This window comes from Adiantum capillus-veneris, chromosome 30 (genome assembly GCF_014529385.1).
Source record: "Adiantum capillus-veneris isolate H3 chromosome 30, ASM1452938v2, whole genome shotgun sequence".
NCBI lineage: Eukaryota > Viridiplantae > Streptophyta > Polypodiopsida > Polypodiales > Pteridaceae > Adiantum > Adiantum capillus-veneris.
This window is the reverse complement of record NC_140960.1, coordinates 66,805,431-66,827,079: the sequence shown is the minus strand read 5'-3', so window position 1 is coordinate 66,827,079 and position 21,649 is coordinate 66,805,431. Positions and strand designations below refer to the sequence as shown.

The window sequence follows — 21,649 nt, the reverse complement described above, 5'->3', positions numbered from 1 at the left end:
AATATTATGCCCCAATAGAATGATGTAGCATCACTCTTGTTTAGTTTTTAAAAAGAGGGAAGCCTCCCTTGTACATGACAAAGGTTTTGGAAACCAGGACTCCACCACACTGCAAGCTTCCTTCAGAAGAACATTGTCATAAAAAACAATTGTAACAATTCCATGTGTTGTTAAGTTGAAGCATATGAGAGATCATCCTATCCGGAGCACACAAAACAATTGTGGGCAATCAAGGAGCGTCACCATCACAAGTCTATATTTTGTTGATGTTCAAGAGATAGCTGGAGAGATGGTGAAGAGTCCTTTGCTCGCAAGTAGATTTTATGAAGAATATGGACAAAAGGATAGTGGTGAGTGTTTCTATACTATAATCTAAAACCCGGATGACCAAAGGGAAAATCCGGTGGGTAAAAAGTACCTTTGGTATACACTCTTGGTTGAGTTGAGCACTTGGCATGTAAATACCTGTCCATGCAAGGTGAGTGCGTGGAAAAGAAGTGCCTCCCAAATAGATGGAGCAAATGAAGAGGAAAGAGTATATCCGAGTGACAATCAAACCTGCAATTACCCCTTAAATGTGAATTTCCTTCCAAGGGTACAGTTGGAGCTGGTTGGTGAGCTTCAAGCTTCACACAAGCATACCCACACGCTGAGGTCCAAATATAATGTTCACCCTACTAAGGGTACCCACAATATTGTGGGTGCCTCAATTCAAAAAAAGAAGGGCAGCACGCTTTCTATTTTGCATGCTAATCTGTAGAAGTTAAAGTGATTGCAACAGCTTCTTGCCTATGCAAAAGGCTTTGTCACTGAGTAGGTGATGGCTCTTGAGGCTTGTATGCCTTGCACAAGTAGGATACCCTCCGGCAAAACAGCTCTCTCTCTCTCTCTCTCTCTCTCTCTCTCTCTCTCTCTCTCTCTCTCTCTCTGTGCACTGCCTGCGCGCGCCCAGCTACCTACGCGCAGCCTGTTTTGCGCACCTAATTACATGCGTGCAGCCTTTTTTTCAGCTTTCGTTTTGGGCCTGCCTGCGCGCTGGAGTCTATTCCCACTGCCCCTGCCCGTCAGGTTTTCTCCTGTCACCTTTTTCAACCTTCGATACAAAGGGGCCTCACCCATTGAGTCACTCCCCTTGAATTGCCCTGAACGGCTATGGCAAAAGGGGCCACAAAGGATGAAATGGCCAAGATGGAGGACAAGCTACACGCCACGATCAAAGAAAACAAGAAATTGACTGACTCCGCCATCACGACTATCATCAACCGCCTCTCCAAACTTGAGAAAGAAGTAGAAGTCTTGAACAAAGAGAAAGAAGAATGGGCAAGGGAGAAGGAAGACAAAAAGAAGGAGCTTGAGGGATGGAAGAAAGAGAAGGAAGAGATGCATGAGCAAATGGCCATCCTCAAGGGATGGAAGAAAGAGAAGGAAGAGATGCATGAGCAAATGGCCATCCTCAAGGCCTCAATCGCATCCCTTACCCCCGAGGAAGGGGAAATCAACAAGGACACATAGGAGGCCATCAAAGAAGAACTCACTAAAGCCCTTACCGAGAGCTTGGAAGACAAGCTCGAAGCCACAGAGGGATGGGTAGAAGTGGTCAAGAAGAACCTCAAGAAAGAAGCGAAAGAGGACGCCCACAAGGAAGAAGCTCTCCTTGTACACACCACCCTTGAAGAGGAGAAGATGCGGAATGCCCGTCGCCTCAACATACGAGTCACCGGCATTGAAGAAGGGAAGGAATCCACCCCCGAGAAAGATGGTAAAACCTTATGCAACACACTTGGTTACAAAGTAGAAGACCCAACCCCCTTCACCAAAGCTTGGCGAGCCGGCAAAGACCTCACCAAGAAGAGGCCTCTTATACTCCAATTCCCATCGGAAGAAGCACGCACCCTTTTCATCCGAAAGAGGGTAATCCTACGAGGTCTCACGGCCCCCCCCCATCTACCTAGATGACGACCTCACAAAAATGCAAGTGGAGCATAGAAGAGCATGCATGCCCGGGATCCAACAAGCACGCAATGAAGGAAAACGAGCCTCCTATCGCGACGACCGGGTCATCATCGATGGCAAGGCCGTAGCATAGGGACTCGCGGCCTATGGGACACTATATGAGGAGATACACATGGCAATTTGGAACTGCAACGGCTCTCTGTGGACACACCCAGGGAGATTGGAGGAGGTGATGCATGACAGAGACGTCATTCTACTCACAGAGACACATGAGAGCTCAGAGAGAGGACTACCCCGAGTACAAGATTATCAGTGGGAGTCTACACACAGCAAGTGCACACGGCACAACACCACTAGAGGATCTGGCGGAGTAGCAGTCCTCTACCGTCGCTCACTCCATAGCAAGATACGGATAGTAGCCCGTGACCCAGGAGCACGATACATGTGGGTGCGGATTGAGCTCTTTGATGAACACAATCTCTACATTGCCATTTGCTACTTCGCACCCAGTGGTTCTAGATTTGCACAGACAGGCGGAGGAGAGACAGATGAGGCTCATACGCAGGGCGGAGAGGAGGAGGATGATACACTTTCACCATATGCATGTCTCAGGGAGGAGATCATGGAATACTCCAGGCTTGGAGAAGTTTTCCTCACGGGAGACTTCACCGCCACGACACAGAGTAGATAGTGTGACATCTACGACTTTGACGACCCAGAGCTACTCTCCACCATGGAGGACACAGAGGCAGAGAGGTTTTCCAGAGACACCACCACACCGACATCGTACGGGCGACATCTACTTTGCTTGGGATCACAACACCGTCTCGTTATCTACAACAGGATGGCGCGATGGCCATCATCTGGAGGCCTGACTTGCATACCACCATCAGTACCCAGCGGCGGCAGTACAGTGGACTACATCATCGGCTTCAGAGAGGCAGCTCACCTGCTCACATCCTTCACCATCCCACCACTACCTATTGGGGATGACCATGCATATCTTGCCCTCTCTTTCACTGGCTCACCCATCTCACACACACCACCCACACTCACACCACACACCACCATACATTTAACACATGAGCTAGCCAGAGTTTACTCATCACATGTCTATGAGGGGATCTACACTGTCGACCCAGATACACCACTCTCTACACTCACTAGCCAGCTTTCCGCAGTTCTACACACCTCAGCCCTCAGCTGCTTTCCACATACTACCCACACTGGTAGACCTCCACCCTCTGGGACGATGCCCCAGAACCGGTGGTACAACGAGGAGTGTAGGGATCTATACAGGCAGCTACGGGCTCGACGAGCCTTGGAGGAGATCACTGAGAGCGAGGTCCGGCGACAAATGAAAGCCATCACACGCCGTAAACGGCGGGCCTTCGAAGAGGCACAGGAGCTTGAGCTATACCACCTTCTCATGAGTACGGACTGCGCCACCGCATGGAGGATTCTCAGAGAGCCACGTCCTACCACCCCCTGGAGGATCCTCAGATCTGGCATGATTACGCCGAGCGCCTATACCAGATACCTGAGCAGCCATTGATCCCGGAGCCACCCGACCCTCGACCTACCACCTCGACTTTCTTCACATCTAGTATGGTGAAGAGGGCTATTCGACGCCTCCAGCATGGCCGCTCAGCAGACCACAGTAGACTATAGAGCGAGCACCTCATATATGCAGCAGACACCCTCTCCCCCTTGATAGCACGTCTCTTCAACCGCGCTTTGGTTGAGGGACTACCAGAGGAGTGGACCATGCACACCATTGTGCCGATCCACAGATCTGGCGACACCTTGGACCCAGGGAACTACAGGACTATCATGATTGGCCACACATTGGCCAAACTATATGGGGCAGTTCTTGAGGCAGAGCTCAGCACATACGCAGAGGCATCAAGGCTACGTGCACCAGGACAAGCAGGGTTTCGACGCACTTTCTCGACCATCGATCACATCTTCGTGTTTCGCTGCCTAATCGACGGAGTGAAAGCACGAAAGAGACGACTCTACTGCTGCTTTGTGGATTTCCGCAAGGCTTTTGACACCATCCCTAGAGAGAGACTCTTTCAGCGTCTCCAAGAGCTATAGATACCATCTGAGATGATATGGGCCATTCATTCTTTGTATGCACAGGTCATAGGTAGAGTGCGATGCCCAAGTGGAGTATCGGACCCCATTGCTAGCACCATTGGTGTGAAGCAAGGATGCCCCCTCTCCCCGACCCTGTTTGGCCTCTACATCGACGAGATAGGAAATTACATCCTACGAGCAGGCGGAGCGGGCTCCGACTTGGCAGGTACACCAGTCCATATTATGCTCTATGCAGATGATATTATTCTAGTTTCTAAGACACAGGAGGGACTACAGAGCCACCTACACGCCTTGGATGATTTCTGCACACATCGAGGACTCACAGTGAACCTTGGCAAGACCAAGGTCATGATCTTCCACACCTCCAGGACAGTCCGGAGTAGAGCAGTGCTCATGGTAGCAGGTGGACAGGTTGAGGTAGTTGATTCATATGTATATTTGGGGGTGACTTTCATTGGCACCACGGGCAGATTTTCCATGACCCAAGCAGCCAAAGACCGGCTTACACGAGGATATGCAGCACTGGCCACCTTAGAGCGCAGATGCCACCAGGCCCACTTCCAGGAGCCCCGCACCAAGGGGTGGCTTTTTGACACTTTAGTTACACCTGCCATGATGTACGCTGCCGCAGTATGGGCCCCAGGACTCTCAGCATCTCTCTGGACACAAATAGAGCGCCCACAGATCATTATGATCTCTTGTTTGCTCCATAGCAAACCATCAGTACCACACGACATCATCAGAGCAGAGCTAGCGGCACCCCCGATGCTAGTAGACGCCCTCTTCCAGACAGTTTGCTTCATCCAGCGCATGCGAGAGCTTCCACCAGATAGACTCACACGTAGAGCTTTCGAGGCATTGATACAGCTACATCAAGAGGGGGACACCAGAGCATGGTACTCACAGGTCACAGAGTGGTTCACATCCCATGGCTTGGACATCACAGACTTGCCCCCATTTCAGTATGATCTTGACTCCCCATACATACGCCTCTCACACCATGAGAGGAATCGAGTTCTGGGACAGGATCTCTGGCAGCTATACATCCGAGAGACATGGATCACACCCAGAGAGCCTCTTCCTACAAAGAGGCAATACAGAGACCACTTCCTGACCATCCTAGCAGATGGTTTCATCCAGAGACCGAGATACATGGACGTCCACATGCCACATAGAGCACGGGTCGCCATTGGACAGCTCAGAGTATCATCACATCAACTAGAAATTGAGGCAGGGAGAGCTGCACATGTGCCCAGGGCAGAGAGGATATGCAGACTTTGCACAGCAGACATTGAGAGTGAGGAGCATTTTGTGTGCAAATGTAGAGCATATGAGGGGACCAGAGGCAGATATCCGACTTTGTTTGCAGATCAGCCCACCTTACACCAGATTCTTCAGTCCAGAGAACAGCGAATTTTCGACCGCTTCCTCATAGAGGCACAACAGCACCGGGACTCTCTCCTTCAGACATCATCAGTCGTGAGAGACGAGCGCCAGACACAGCTTACAGATTTCTTCCAGAGGGGCACAGTAGTACCACCATCCCAGACTACTCAGAGAGGAGTGACTCTACAGCAGGCTGAGGAGGTCCGAGCTCGCAGACGTCCACGTCCCCCATTTACGTAGGGCACCCCGACTTCACCAGAGAGAGATCCAGGAGATCCAGGAGCACTACTACAGATCTCTAGAGGAGAGACGCATCCGAGCTTTTGCAGATCCAGCCGCCATCCTACGGGGATTGTTCACACCTCACCCACCTATGCATCATGTCTTACACCCTGATTACGGGACTGGATGGAGCTAGAGATATGATAGCATTTCTTTCATGATTGTATATACCCTAGCATATAGGATTGCATCTCTCCCCTGTTTTTAGAACCCCACCCTTGTACCACCTCCCTCCTCCCTCAGTCCTTACACAGGATAGCTATTTTTGCTTTGTACCTTTTCATCCTTCACAGGATATCCAGAGGACACCCACCCCATGTACTTTGATTTATCTCATAGGCCGATTTCGGCCTCCTATGGACGTTAAAAAATCTTTCTTTCTTTCTTTCTTTCTCTCTCAAGTGTGGTAGATTGGTTATGTCATTTCCCTCTTGAATAACAGGTCTTGAGTTCAACTCTCCTCGTCCGATAGATCTTTAAGGTTTCTTGGGATAGTTTCCTACAACATTAAAAATTCTCTTCTTCTTCTTCTTCTTCTCTCTCTCTCTCTCTCTCTCTCTCTCTCTCTCTCTCTCTCTCTCTCTCTCTCTCTCTCTCTCTCTCTCTCTCTCTCTCTCTCTCTCTCTCTCTCTCTCTCTAGTTTCCTACGACGTTAAATTTCTCTTCTTCTTCTTCTTCTCTCTCTCGATTTAATTGTGTACTGGGCTTAGCCAGCAAGGCCTCAGCTTGCCACTACCCAAGCACGGTGAACACTCTTTGCTATGGTATGTGAGGGCTTGATTTTCCAGCTACAGCTGTGGGCAATCTCCAACACGGTTCAACCGTCTCATAAAGACCTCTCTCGAGCATTGAGCGTGTCTTGGTCAGCCCTGGCTGCAAGGTACACCACAAAACCTTGCCTAGATTTGCTCTTCAATGGCGGGTAGCAGGACCTTGCAGATGTTGTGATTATACCCAGCACTCGTGGAGGCTTTGCAGCCACAGCTCGGTCTCTACCTTTTGCTTGTCCTGCCAGGATAGCCCATCACTGGCATGCGCCGTACTCCAGACCGCTTGACATTGATGCTGTCATTTTCCATGTACAACCTCAAAGACATTGCCATTCCTTGTTGCAGTCGGGGACCCTCCCTAACATAGAGTTTGCCATAGATGGTTACAGTTATTTTCTTCGAACAGCAATATTACAAAGCCAAGTTTGAATTTTGGCCAACACAAAAACACACAAGCGATGCTATGGCCTTGCTCTTTAAGCAGGGAAAAAATCAAAATAAAAGATTCTTGCTTAGTACACCCAATCATGCTATATCATGCTCTTTTCTAAAATTCCCAATACTAAAGCTCAACATTTTTTCATAGCCAAAAATTACTTTTGGCTATTTTTTGATAGCATGAGGATACTCGACGCCCATGCCCCTTACCCATGTAAACAAAAGGCATCATTGACACAGAGCTTGCTTGCTCACTTTTTTTCTTTTTAATTGGCACTAGAAAATAGTGTAGCAAGTTAACTAAATACAATTTTCACAAAAAGTACAGAATTGAAATAGTTTTTATCATGAAAAGCGAGTAAAAATGTGTGATATTAAAAGAATACAAAACCCAAGAAAACAAGGTGAAAAGTCACAATGGCTTACATAAGAGGATGAGAGAGTCTATGTGACCAACTACTCAATGCCCCTCTTAATAGGACAACAATTAATAATCTCTCACACTGGCCTACATATACATAAGATGATGCTTAGGGCCGAATTGCACCCAGGGGTAATAGGGCCCCTTTGTAAGAAATGCAGAATACAATAAGGATCTAGTAGCAAGGAGAGTAGAGAGAGATACGATGCAAAGTAAATAAGTGACAAATCAAAAACTTTAGATTAGCACACTATTACAAAGAGATGGCGTCATCCACCCATGCGCTCTCAAGGTACAGCTTAGATGGCGATTTAAACGACTAGAGCAAGTAGGAATACAAGGGACTAACAATTCTTCAACAAGGATGTGTTGTGTGGGTCAAGTGTGCACACCATTCTACCAAATTACTCATGAGAAGGCCTCTTTATATAGATGTAAGGGAGCCTCTAAACGCCCATGTGTAGCCGCCTTTGGATAGCCAAGTCCAAGTAGGACTCTCCCATGCACCCATGTGTAGCCGCTTTTGGATAGACAAGTCCTCCTAGAACTCGGCCACCGGCCAAGGAAATCCAACCACCGGCCAAAGACCACGGACCACCGGCCACCGGACGGCCATTTTCCGATTATCTTTCGGCCGCCGTCCGATCAAGATATTCCAACGAAAGGAATATTCCAACGAATTTGCTCCACACCATCCACAATCACAAATAGAGATCTCATCAGCGTGCAAAGCTGGAATTCACCAAATATATGTGCACCATTGGCTTCTCCTCATATGGGGGCCTTACAAACTGTGCAGCATATATTGTGGTGGCAAAATTGAAAGAGGTGGGCATTGCAAGTATACAAATACCCCTCCTCGTCCGTATATGACACAGGAGGGACTCGAGGGATCCACCGCAAAGGGGCCTTGAACAGATCTCGAGGAGAGGAAGGATTGCCAAAAAAAAGAGAATTGATTGGCTCTCAACGTGCTAGCCAGTTTCGAACCCACCACCTACGACAGGCGACGCAACTGAGCTATCCAACTACTCCATGCGTGAGCTCTGATTGGACAGTGCGCAGCAAACCATGCTAGCACGTCTTGATGACGTGGCCCTCCCCTGGTGTTAGCGAGTCCAAAGTCCGAAGTCTTGGTCACTCCACCCCTTCCTTCAACAAGCCAAAATGGCCATCTAATGTGATCATAGTGTTGAGCTGTATCTATAGTTGCTGAGATATATATATATATATATATATATATATATATATATATATATATATATATATATATATATATATATATATATATATATATATATATATAGTTGCTCTATATATCTTATAGCATCAACCTCATCTTGATAAATTTACCAAGGGCTAGGTCATGCAAATTCTTTTAGAAGCTCAGCAAGATCCTCTTGCCCTTACACAAAAAGGTGCTATCAAATCAATTACAAAATTGTGAGACCTTACCCCCTTCGATAAGCATATGAAGGACCCCACTCTCCTATTAATTGAGACCAGGAAGTTTTAAACTCAAAAAATGACGCTTGGAATGTATGAGAAAATTTGAGGCCAAAACATACCAGGGAACTAAAACCATGAAAAAGGCTTCATTTGCTGCTTGAGGATACCTCTTCATACTTCGTGATGCTCTATTGATCTGTTTGAATAACAAAATAAACAGCCATCAAATAGTGCTTCCGAATTTTAGTGCGCTCGTGTGAAAACGTCGGATTTATCGGAAAGTTTTTTCACTTCTTCGTTTATATCAGCAAAAAGACTATTGAAATCAATGGTTGGCACATTGAAGCCCTCAAAATTTTCAATTTACTGTGAGTTCTTCCATCCCTGATCTGCTTGAAGCCTGACAAACTCTGCAAGTGATCGGATTTGCTCATCACTAAGGCGTGGACCAAAAGTACATTGGCCCCTTGGAGCACAAAGCTCACCAAACCCCTGCATTTAACAACTTTCCTTTTCATTGCATGCCGATCAAATACCCAAAACGAGGAGAATTTGCAAATGATGAAGAATATCTTACCGGCATGCGCCCCTTTCCTGAGTAAATTATCTTGTAGATATCATCAATAGAAGACAAACCATTTCTGGAAAATGAGATTTTACCACTTGTGAGAGTGTGAACAGAGCCAACAAATTTGAATTCTCAGAGAAAATCACCCACCGCTGCAGATCTGAAGCTGTTAGGGTTGCTCCCTTTGATAACAAAACAATAAACAAGAGTTGATAAGTTCTCCAGCTGTGTCTGCAATTTAGTACAAAATTCACACGAAGTTACCGGCTGGATGATATTGCCACCTCCGACATGGCATCCCACACACGAGCGCTGAAATGCAGTCTGCACTATGGCAGGATCCAATGCATGTGCACTATCTGCCAAACATGCCCAATGCCCATTCACATCATACAAAACCATACATTTATAACATGGCACTTGCAAGTGCTTACCAGCAGCCAGTAAATTGGACGAGACCACTGCTGTCGTGAGGAGAAAAGTTGCAGCAAACCCAGCAACCCCATGTTTCAAATCCCCCTTGACATATGAAACTCCTTCAATGTATCTGCAACTTGCTTTACAGAAACAACTCCAACGAGCACATTTAGAAGCATATCTACAACGTAGACCTCTCTCTCTCTCTCTCTCTCTCTCTCTCTCTCTCTCTCTCTCTCTCTCTCTCTCTCTCTCTCTCTCTCTCTCTCTATATATATATATATATATATATATATATATATATAATTGAGCATCATCTTTGTTGCATCGCCGATCAATTGACGACGCTCCATCTCTCGACGCTCCGCCTGAGTAGGATTAGGCGGGCCATACTCCTTGCCGGAATCTTCGTTGTGATCCCTTGCCGCATCTCCGGATGCAAAGGGAGTCGACTGATCCTTGCGTGAAGCCATAGGAACCGCGGAAAAAAAAATTGGGATCAGATTTCCAGTAGAAAAGAAATCGGCCATGCTCTGATACCACTGTAACAGACTTAGACACTCCAAGTCAAGAATCTACCGCGACAGCACCAAATAACCACTTCAAAACAGTTCACAATTCACAATTTAGTTCGACACTGGCCCGGCGGAGTTCCATGCCTAGAGATATTGGCCCCAAAGACTGGCGCCCCTTTCGGTATTTCTTTTTATTTAAGTCTGAGTTCAAGGTACAAGAGTGCGGGCAGGCGCTCACACTCAGACTCTGCGTCCAACTGCTCTGAGTTGTGAGAGGCCAACCCGCGTATTTAAAGGTTACAAAGGGTTGCTAAAAGCAGAGCCCAAAGCTGAAAATCAAAAGCATTAAAACCTTTGAAAAAAAATAAAGCAATTCTTTTTGCTTTTCTCTCTCATGCCACTACTTGGCAAATAAAGCAATTCAAAGTTCTCTCTCTCTCTCTCCCTCTTGCTAATATGCGTAGGCAAAGCATGTCCAAAAAGCTGCCGTAAACAGCGCCGCCAAACGCGGAATTCCGTACGGGCTGCCACATGTCATGCTCTCCGCAATTTGCGGGATCCGTACAGCCTGCAGCCACGTCAGCCTGCCATTTCCGCGGCTTGTCCATGCAAGGCAGAGAGTGTGTGTGATGGGCAGCCACGTCACCATTTGTGACAAATGCCGCCACTGAGTAAGAGCATGGATAACCGCCAAAAGCTCTTTTCATAAATCTGTGCTATCAATTCCGGCCTTGAGAACAGTCGGCTTCGTAGGCAATGACATGGCCTTCTTGCATTAAGACCGCACCCAGACTACGACCACAAGCATCACAATATACTTCAAATGACTTTTGAAAGTCCGATAGAGTCAAAACTAGTCTTGTAGTCAATTTCTCTTTTAAAGTCTGAAAGGCAGTCACTGTTGTGGGTCCCCACGAGAAAGGGACTCCTTTTTGTGTCAAGATATGCAAAGGGGAAGCAACCTCTGCAAACTTTCTAATGAACCGCCTGTAGTACAAACACAATCCCAAGAAGCTTCTCTAACTTCATGGACATTCTTCAAATCGGGCCAATCACGGATAGTCTCTATCTTGGTCGGATCCATTTGCACTCCCGATACTGAGACAATGTGTGCCAAAAAGTCTTTGGTAGGAAAAATTCACTTTTCTTCGCATTAATCACCAACTTGTGATCTCGTAGTGCCTGAAAGACTTGAAGCAGATGTACTCTATGTTCTGCCTCATCCTTGGAGAAAACTATGATGTCGTCAAAGAAAGTGCCAACAAATAGTCTATACTCTCAAAAAATCATGTCCACCATCCGGTTAAATGGTTAAGCCGAAAGGCATCACCAAAAACTTAAATAACCCAAAAGTCGTCCGAAAGGCTTTCTTGTAGACATCTCCGAGCACGATTCGGATCTGATGATATCCACTTTTCAAGTCAATCCTCCTAAAGCACGAGGATCCCTGAAGTCGGTCAAGTATATCATCGATTCTAGGAATCGGAAATCTGTTCTTGATGGTGATTTTGTTGAGAGCTCTATAATCGATGCACATTCTCCAAGATCCGTCTTTCTTCAAAACCAACAACATTGGAGTGCAGTACGGTGAAGTACTAGGTTGGACAAGACCCTTTTCCAAGAGGTCTTTCACTTGGTTCATAATTTCTTCGTTCTAGGCAAGGTGGCCGGTTCGATGGTGTGCTTCCAGGTATCACATCAATGGTATGATCTTTAGGACGAGCGGGTGGTAACTCGCCTGGCAGGCCCTCTAAGAAGCAATCGGCATGAGTGTGGAGAAAATATTGGCGTTCTTTATCAAGTTCAGATATATTTGTCCTATTCTCATCATATCGAGTAAACAAACGGACTACATTTCCTTAATTTTGAAATGGCCGAAGCCGTTACAATAGGGACAGAATCGCCCTTAAGTTTTACATCGAGTACAATGGTTCTGCCCTTCTCTGTAGTCAAAGTCACTTTTCTCACCCGATAGTCAACCACAGCGTTATTCTTGTGGTATCAAGGAATTCCCACGAGGACATCACAACCTTCCAAAGGCATTATGTAGAAGTTCTCATGCCCCAAATACCCCTGACAATGCAACCCAAGTTTGCCAATGACAAGTGTAATGGCTACGTCCCTGCCGGGTGCCGCTAGAACTGCCTCTGCTAGTGGTCCCATCTGATCGGGTGTGATCTCGAGCCACGCCGCTAATTTAGGTGAAATGAAGTTGGCCTTGGCTCCTCCATCGAAGAAGATCAGGGCTTCTTGGTCTTTTACTTTGCCCCAAGCTCGGCAAAGCTCCGTACTCTCGTCCATCCTGCTCGGATCAGTACCCACGCAATCTGGAAGCGGTCCTATTTTCATCTTGCCTTTTTTTCCACGTTCCTCAGCTGCTCTCGAACTCTCAGGCCTTTCATCGTCCTTGTCATTATGTTCTTTCGGTGCCTTTTTAGGGCACTTCGCGGAGATATGCCCAGTTTCTCCGCATCCAAAGCACTTCCCCTCCTTGATGTAGAGAGCCCTATCTTGAGGAGTGAGTTTGGGTTGCGCATCCTTTTCTTTCTTTTCTGGGTTGCTCTTCCTCTTTCTACTTTCATTTTTCGAAGTCTGTTCGGCCCTTTGCGTCATGATTTCATATGTGAGGTAGGTCAGACTGCCTTAGTGAATGGAAAAACCCCGTTTCGCATGACTCATCAGCTCCTGAATGGAAGCTGACTTTTGTTCTAAGCAGTGATATCGGATCTCTGTAGGAAGACCCAAGGTAAATCGCTCAATCTATTCTTTGAACGAGATCTTCTTAAATGAAGAGGCGGGTAGAAAAGAGCTCCAGAATCTCTCGCAATAAGTGTCCACTGTATCCTTCTTGGTCATCCGAAGATGGTTCCAAGCAGTTCGTATGTCGCGTTCATACTCTCGGGTCAACCAAGAAGAAATAAAAAGCCTTTTGAATTTCAGTCATTTAACTGGCGCTGTCTTGTTTAATAGAAGCGTGGACTACCAAGTTCGAGCATTCCCCTTGAAGTAAGAGGCAGCCCTCCGAATCTTGGAGTGCTCTGAGTAACGCCCTCCTGAAAAAGCTATGTCAAACTGCTGTATAAAAGACAAAGCCTTCGAAGCATCTCTATAACCAAAAAACGTGTCAAATTTAATTGACTGTCCACCTTCCTTAAACTCTCGGACTTTCTTGCTTTTATCTTTCAGAAAGTCATACTGGTTGGCTTTATAAAAATTCTTCTTCTTTGCATAGAAGCTGCTGTCGTCAGAGTCCGAACTATCTGAAGACGAGTCCTCTGTAGAACTTTCAACCACGGGGCGAGATTTAGGCTTCTTTGCCTTTTTCTTACCCTTTCCGAAGCTTTGCTTTTTGCTTCGCTTTTTGCCTTTCCTGTCTTCTTCGCTCGAGTCAGAGGAGCTAGAAGAACAGTCAGAAGAAGAAGAAGAAGAAGAACTGGGTACTCCTTCAAATTGAACACGCTTCTTCTGCTTTCTTTCCGATTCAAATGTAGACTAACGACCCAAATAACCCGGGAAGTCAACGCCTTTCTTCGGCTTTTTGTCATGCTTTTTAGCTTTGTTCTGCACGTCAAAAAGCTGAGCAAATCGTGCATCGACCACCTCTTCTAATTCTTGCTTTGTGTACATCCTTGGAGTAGGAGGTTGCTTCAAGGCCGGTTTGAGGGGTGGCTCTGTGGTCTGCCGCCACTGTGAATGCACCTCGTCGAAGGAGGTCTGGCTCATAAATTTTGCAAATTTCGGGTCCTTCGCAAAATTTAGCATCATCTTTGTTGCATTGCCGATCAATTGTCGACGCTCCATCTCTTCGATCTCCGCCTGAGTAAGCCGAGGCGGGCCGTAGTACTCGCGTGAAACTTCATCGTAATCTCTTCCCGCATCTCCGGATGCAGAGAAAGTCGCTTGATCTTTGTCTGAAGCCATAAGTGCCGCATAAAAAACATCGGATTTCCCGTAGAAGAGAAATCAGCCGTGCTCTGATACCACTATAACAGACTAGGACACTCCAAGTCGGATTCTACCGCGACACCACAAGAATACACTTCAAAAAACAGTTCACAATTCACAATTTATTCGACACTGGCCCGGCGTAGTTCTGTGCCTAGAGATATTGGCCCCAAAGACTGGCGCCCCTTTTCGGTATTTCTTTTTGTATTAATCTGCAACTCAAAGTATAAGTGAGTGGGAGGCTCTCACTCTCAGACTCTGCATCCAGATGCTCTGAGAAGTGGGAAGCCTGCCCACTTATTTAAAGATTACAAGGGATGCTAAAAGCAGAGCCCAAAAGCTTCCAAAAATCAAAAGCAGGTTCTCCCACTCTCAAGCTCTCTTGAGCCAAAATAAAGCAAAAGAGCTTCTCTCTCTCTCTCTCTCTCTCTCTCTCTCTCTCTCTCTCTCTCTCTCTCTCTCTCTCTCTCTCTCTATATATATATATATATATATATATATATATATATATATATTTGCGTAGCCAGAAAAGCAGAACAAAAACTGTCGCAAACTGCCCACGCAAAAAGCTATACGGATTTCCGTGAGATGCGCCGCAAAAAGCGGGCCTGTCCGTACGGTGACTGCCACGTCAACAATTTCGGAGGTCATTCCAAGGGTTGTCCAAGCGGGGAGGGTGTGTGTGTACAGAGGCCACGTCACCAATTTGTGACAACAATGAAGGAGGCTCTGACGACAACCTTTTGGAAACCTGGTAGAGCAAGTAGAGGGAAGAGCAACAAGCCAACAGCAGCAAACCCAACCAAACCAATGTGGAGAACACACAAAAGGAGGAAGACAAGGAAACAATGAAAAACAGAAAAATAAGAAACCAAGGAAATCAAACGAAAAACATGCTCTAAAAACAAACTTCACTCACACCCATGCACCCGCACGCGGGTGCGCACACACACATACTCACGTAGCACAAGGCAAACAAAGCATGCAAAACTAACCTTTCCTCACACACACTCGACACACATAGATTCACACATACATAACCGAAGTCAAAAAATGCAAGTTGAAAGAAACTAAAAACAAAGCAAAGCAAAAACAAGCAAGACGAACAAAAAAAAGCAAACCCGCCCATCAACCTGTACCGGAGATTCACCACGTTGAGCAATTTCTATACCTCCACGAAGACCAACAAATGCGACTCAATGAAGAGGCCAATGCTTGCAAGGTTCGTTGCAAGCCGGCTGAAGCAAGACTGAGGAGCCCCTCCAAGTGGTTTCCTCTACTTTGCATGCAGGAGGCCAACAACACAACCAAACTCTCTTAATGTTCGAATAACAAACAAGAGCATGTGTCACAAATTAGTGCCATGGCATGAAGGTAAAAGAGGACTAAGGTTTTTTGTCACAAACTGTTGACGTGTCAAGCCATTGAAGAACGGAGCCAGCCTGTAGATTCCGGTCGAGGGGCCTAAACCCTAACACGAACACGCAGCAGAAGAAGTTTTTGTAACAAACTTGGACACTCCAAGTCAAGAATCAACCGCGATAGCACCAAATAACCACTTCAAAACAATTCACAGATCACAATAGATTTGCACTGGCCCGGCGGAGTTCCGTGCCTAGAGATATTGGCCCCAAAGACTGGCGCCCCTTTCGGTATTTCTTTTTGTATTAATCAATCATCAAAGTACAAGAGAGCGGTTAGGGTTTCACTCTCAGACTCTGCGTCCAGATGCTCTGAGAAGTGAGGCCCTCACCACTAATTTAAAGGTTACAAGGGATGCCCAAAAGCAGAGCCCCAAAAGCTTTTAAAATCAAAAGCATCAGTTCTCTCTCTCTCTTGAGAGTCTTTTCTCTTTTTTTTATAAAAAAAAAAGCAAAAGCAAAATTCGCGTCGCTCATCATTTTCCAAAAAAAAAAATTAAAAAAAAATTTAATAATCCGCCTCCGCGATTTCCGGAATTTAGGGTTTTTGGCAAAAATTAGGGTTTGCAGGAATTTTAGGGTTTCTGGCAGAAATTAGGGTTTCTGCTGTCCGCCACGTCATCACTTTGTGACATACCCCCCTCTTAAAAGCATTGTAATCGACCGCGATTACGCCTGCAAAACCGACAAAAGCCATAAACCGTCTTAGCAGACACTGACTGTTAGTACCTACGTACTAGGAACGCACATCTAGCACATGTACAAAATCGACAGTCACATCACACGACATCACAGGATATCACCAGACATCACAGGACATCACATGACATTCAACATTCATTCGGATCTTAGACCATGATTTATCGGCAATGTAGCTAGCAATCACATCTAGGTCCAATCGGGACCTCATCGATGTCCGATTGACTAACCCCTATTGCAACCATGTCTATTCGAGATCAATCAGACCAAAATGCTGCAGTCATTTCGGCATCAGTTCCTACACTCACAAGAAGTCAAGAACAAATCAATATCATAATCAGGAATTCCATTTCATAAAGTCATCTAGCAGAATACTGTCAGCTCTCAGTATCCCTGAAGCTCAAAGAGACATCAGTGACTTTAGTATCGAAATCGAGGCATCTATTGACAAAGGAGCGGAGTAACTCCCCTCTTGTGCATCCCACTGCACCAGATCTTCGGCCAAGCTGAGTTTCTGGGTTCCGTTTGGAGTAGACTATGCTAAACCAAAACATCGAGGTAAAGTTTCACAATCCGAGGAGTATCTGCTAGGTCCTCCTCCTCCATCCACTTCGCATCAAATGCAGGAAAATTCTTGAACTTAACCAAGAGCCGCCTTCGGACTTTACCCTTCTTCGTATCATTATGTGCCAAAATCTGTTCAGGAACAAGAATCTCCTCGTTTTCTTCCACTTTGGGTTGCTCATCAGGCTCCCCATCATCAGGCACATCACCCTTAACAGGTTTCAAGAGACTCACATGCAATGCATTATGAATCCTCCAAGTATCTGGCAGTTCCAATCGGAAGGAGACATCATTTATCTTGTCAGTAATCTGGAAAGGTCCGTAGTATCACATACTAAGCTTTGGAAAAAGCCTCTCCTTTCCCTGTTTCTTTCTTAGGCGTGCCTTCTCAAAAGTAAGAGCACCCAATCATCCTCCTTCAGTTTCCAGTCGCGACGATGGCGATCCGCTGCCTTTTTCTGTCGTTCTTGAGACTTCTGTAAAGTCTCGCGCACCTTGGCAAAAGCCGTATCCAAATCTCGCGAATATTCATCCGCTTCAAATTTCTAATCTTTCGTGCTCAGGAAGGATGGAACCTTCGCAGCAGTTTCAACAATCTCTCATGGCATCTTCCCCGTCGAAGAGTGTATCGTGTTATTGTAGGCAAATTCCACCAAAGGTAAGTTCTTTTCCCATTGAGTCTTCTGATGCGAGATACAAGACTTCAATAAATCTAAAATCACTGAATTGGCAATCTCAGATTCCCCGTCAGTCTGCAAGCGGAACGATGACGAGAACTGCAACCGCGTGCCAATGTTCTCCCAAATTGCCTTCCAAAACAAACTCATAAATCTGGGGTCTCTATCGGAGACAATCGTCTCAGGCGTGCCATGTAATCGGAAAATCATCGTGATCATTCTGTATTCTCGGGAGATCAAAAAAAATGAAATCCATTTCAATATTTTCCCAGGGGTGGGTGGGTATGGGTAAAGGCTGTAACAATCCCTGTGCCTTATGCCTGTCAAACTTGACCTTCTAGCATACCAAGCAACTACGCACAAACTCTTCCACATCCTTCTTCAGTCTCCGCCAAAAGAAATCTCTCTCTACCCCTTTCATGGTGGTAGCAATGCTGCGGTGACCCGTAAAAGGTGGACAGTGGCAATCAGTCATAACCTTTTCCCTCAACGGCTGTGTAACGCACAACATAGTCTTTTTCATCAAGTAGCCTTCCCGAAGGGAGTATCCAGCTACTGTCTCCCCATCCCGTATCCGTGTGAAAATATCTGCAAAATCTGTATCTGTGGCACACTGATCGACCATATCCTCGAAGCTCCTATGATGTATCGCGAAAATAGCCAGAACCAACGGTTTCTGAGACAAAGCATCTGCCACCACATTCTTCTGACCCTGCACATGGACAATCTGGAAGTGAAACTGTGACAAGATGTTCGCCCACCGCATCTGCTTTTCCGAAAGCTGCTTCTGTGACAAGAAGTAGCGCAAACTCTGATGGTCTGTAAAGACAATGAAATCCGCTCCGAGTAGGTAATGCCGCCACTGAGTAAGAGCGTGGATAACCGCCAAAAGCTCTTTCCCATAGATCTGTGCTGTCATCTCTGGCCTAGAGAACAAACGGCTCTCGTAAGCTATGACATGGCCTTCTTGCATCAAGACCGTACCCAGACTACGACCACAAGTATCACAAAATACTTCAAATGACTTTTGCAAGTCCGGCAAAGTCAAAATAGGTCCCGTAGTCAATTTCTCTTTCAATGTCCGAAAGGCAGTCACCTCTGTGGGTCCCCACGAAAAAGGTACTCCTTTCTGTGTCTAGGTATGCAAAGGGGAAGCAACCTCTGCAAACTTTCGTATGAACCGCCTGTAGTACGAACACAGTCCCAAGAAGCTTCTAGCTTCATGGACATTCCTCAAATCGGGCCAATCACGGATAGTCTCTATCTTGGCCGGGTTCATTTGCACTCCTGCTGTTGACACAATGTGTCCCAAAAAATGTATCTCCGGTAGGAAAAATTCACTTTTCTTAGCATTAATCACTAATGTGTGATCTCGTAATGCCTGAAAGACTTGAAGCAGATGATCTCTGTGTTCTGCCTCATTCTTGGAGAAAACAATGATGTCGTCAAAGAAAGTGCCAACAAATAGCCTGTACTCTCGAAAAATCGTGTCCATCATCCGGTTAAATGTCGCAGGAGCATTGGTTAAGCCAAAAGGCATCACCAAAAACTCAAATAACCCAAAAGTCGTCCGAAAAGCTGTCTTGTAGACATCTCCTGGTGCTATCCTGATCTGATGATATCCACTCTTCAAGTCAATCCTGCTAAAGCACGAGGATCCCTGTAACCTGTCGAGTATATCATCGATCCTAGGAATCGAAAATCTGTTCTTGATGGTGATTTCGTTGAGAGTGCTATAATCGATGCACATTCTCCAAGATCTGTCTTTCTTCAAAACCAACAACACTGGAGAGCAATACGGTGAAGTACTAAGCTGGACAAGACCCTTTTCCAAGAGGTCTTTCACTGAGTTCATAATCTTTTCATTCTGTACTCGGCTCACACGATAAGGTGGCCGATTCGGTGGCGTGCTTCCAGATATCAGATCAATGGTATGATCTTCAGGCCCTCTCAAAAGCAATCGGCATGAGCGTGGAGAAAAAAAATCTTGGCGTTCTTTTCTTCAGGTCAAAACATATTCAACCTTTATCCATCGTTCAGTTCTCCCAAAAGAATGAGTAAGAAAACTGAAGTTCATCAAGTACAATCTCTAAGCCCTTCATTTATCAAAGTCGCTTTCTCGGCCCGGTAGTCAACCACGACGTAGTTCTTGTGGTACCAAGGGATCCCGAGTAGAACGTCACTCACGTGCCCTGAACACCCCTGTCATTGCAAACGAAGTTTGCCAATGCTCGGTATAATGGCAACATCCCATTCGGGTGCCAATCGAACTACCTCCGCCTGTGGCGTCAGTCTGTCGGGCGCAGTTCCAAATCGAGCCGCCAATTCCAAGTGAAAAGAAGTTGGCCTTGGCTCCTTCAAAAGAGCTTCCTGATCCTTCACTTTGCCCCAAAAAAAAACGGCAAAGTTTGTACTTTCATTCATTTGATTCGGTGCAAGTCCCACGCCATGTGGTACCACTTCTGCTTTTCTATCTGCCTTTTCTGCCACATTCCTCAGTTGCTCTCGAACTCTCAGACCTGTCGTCGTCTTTATCATTCTGTTCTTTCTGTGCCTTATCAGGGCACTTTGCGGAAATATGTCCATGTTTCCCGCATCCAAAGCACTTCCCCTCTCTGATGAAGCGAGCTTTCTCCTCAGGAGTAAGCTTGGGTCGTGCATCCTTTTTTTTCTCTGGGTTGCTCTTTTTTATTCTACTTTCATTCCCAGAAGTCTGTTCGGCTCGTTGTGTCATGGCCTCATCTGTGGGGTAGGTCAGACTGCCAGAGTGAATGGCAAAGCCCCGCTTCGCATGACTCATCAACTCCTGAATAGAAGCTGACTTCTGTTCCAAGCAGTGGTCTCGGATCTCTGTAGGTAGACCCCAGGTAAACCGCTCAATCTGTTCTCTGAACGAGATCTTCTTGAATGAAGAGGCGGGTAGAAAAGAGCTCCAGAATCTTTCACAATAAGAATTCACTGTATCGCTCTTGGTCATCCGGAGATGGTTCCAAGCAGCTCGTATATCTCGCTCAAACTCTTGAGTCAACCAAGAAGAAATAAAAAGCCTCTTGAATTTCAGCCATGTAACTGGCACAGTCTTGCTTAATAGAAGCGTGGACCACCAAGTACGGGCATTCCCCTTAAAGTAAGAGGCAGCTCTCCGAATCTTGGAGTGCTCTGAATAGCGTCCTCCCGCGAAAGCGATGTCAAACTGCTGTATAAAAGACAAAGCCTTCGAAGCATCTGAGTATCCTGAGAAAGTACCAAACTTGATCGAGTGGCCACCTTCCTTAAACTCTCGGACTTTCTTGCTTTTATCTTCGAGAAAGTCATACTGGTTGGCTTTGTAAAAATTCTTCTTGTTCGCATAAAACTTTTCGTCATCGGAATCTGAGCTGTCTGTAGACGAGTCCTCAGTAGAACTGTCAGTCTCTGGACGAGATGTAGCCTTCTTTGCCTTTTTCTTGCCCGTTCCGAAGCTTTGTGTCTTGCTTCGCTTTTTGCTTTTTTTTCTGTCTTCTTCGCTCTAATCCGAGGAGCTAGAAGAACTGTCAGAAGAAGAAGAAGAAGAAGAACTGGGTAGGTCTTCAAACTTGACGCGCTTCTTCAATTTCTTTGCCTTGTCAAATGTCGACCAACGACCCAAATATCCCGGGAAGTCAGTACCTTTGTTCTGCTTTTTGCCGTGCTTTTTGCCTTTCTTTTGCACGTCGAAAAGCTGAGCAATCCGTGCATCAACCACGTTCTCCAGTTCCTTCTCCGTATATTTCTTGGAGGCAGAAGGTTTCTTGAGAGCGGGTTTCGGGAGTGGTGTTGTGGTTCTCTGCCACTCCATCTGTAGCTCTTTCAAAGAGGTCTGGTTCATATATTTTGCCATCTTCGGGTCCTTGGCAAAATTGAGCATCATCATTGTTGCATCGCTGATCAACTGGCGACGCTCTATCTCTCGCCGCTCCGCCTAAGTAGGCCAAGGCGGGCCATACTCTCTGTCTGAATCTTCGTTGTGATCCCAGCCCGCATCTCCAGATGCAGAGGGAGTCGACTGATCATTGCCTGAAG

General features: G+C 46.2%; 1 protein-coding gene and 1 pseudogene across 6 annotated transcripts in view; one reads left to right on the top strand and one right to left on the bottom strand.

Moving 5' to 3' along the window:
* The first annotated feature begins 4,058 nt into the window (after positions 1 to 4,058).
* On the top strand, positions 4,059 to 8,501 carry LOC147418126 (uncharacterized; annotated as a pseudogene).
* Positions 8,502 to 8,929: 428 nt separating this feature from the next.
* CYTC6A (Cytochrome c) overlaps positions 8,930 to 21,649 on the bottom strand; it is a 51,415-nt gene continuing 38,695 nt past the window's right edge. For 2 of the 6 annotated variants that reach the window (XM_086506501.1, XM_086506502.1), the window contains exons 3-7: positions 9,805 to 9,968; positions 9,635 to 9,729; positions 9,521 to 9,552; positions 9,380 to 9,443; positions 8,930 to 9,294 (exon numbers count right to left, since the gene is read on the bottom strand). In XM_086506501.1, coding sequence (XP_086362627.1) covers positions 9,166 to 9,294; positions 9,380 to 9,443; positions 9,521 to 9,552; positions 9,635 to 9,729; positions 9,805 to 9,968 — 484 coding nt within the window. In that variant the 3' untranslated portion in view covers positions 8,930 to 9,165. The remainder of the gene's footprint in view (positions 9,295 to 9,379; positions 9,444 to 9,520; positions 9,553 to 9,634; positions 9,730 to 9,804; positions 9,969 to 21,649) is intronic. The other 4 variants (XM_086506503.1, XM_086506504.1, XM_086506505.1 and 1 more) reach the window with 2 other exon arrangements.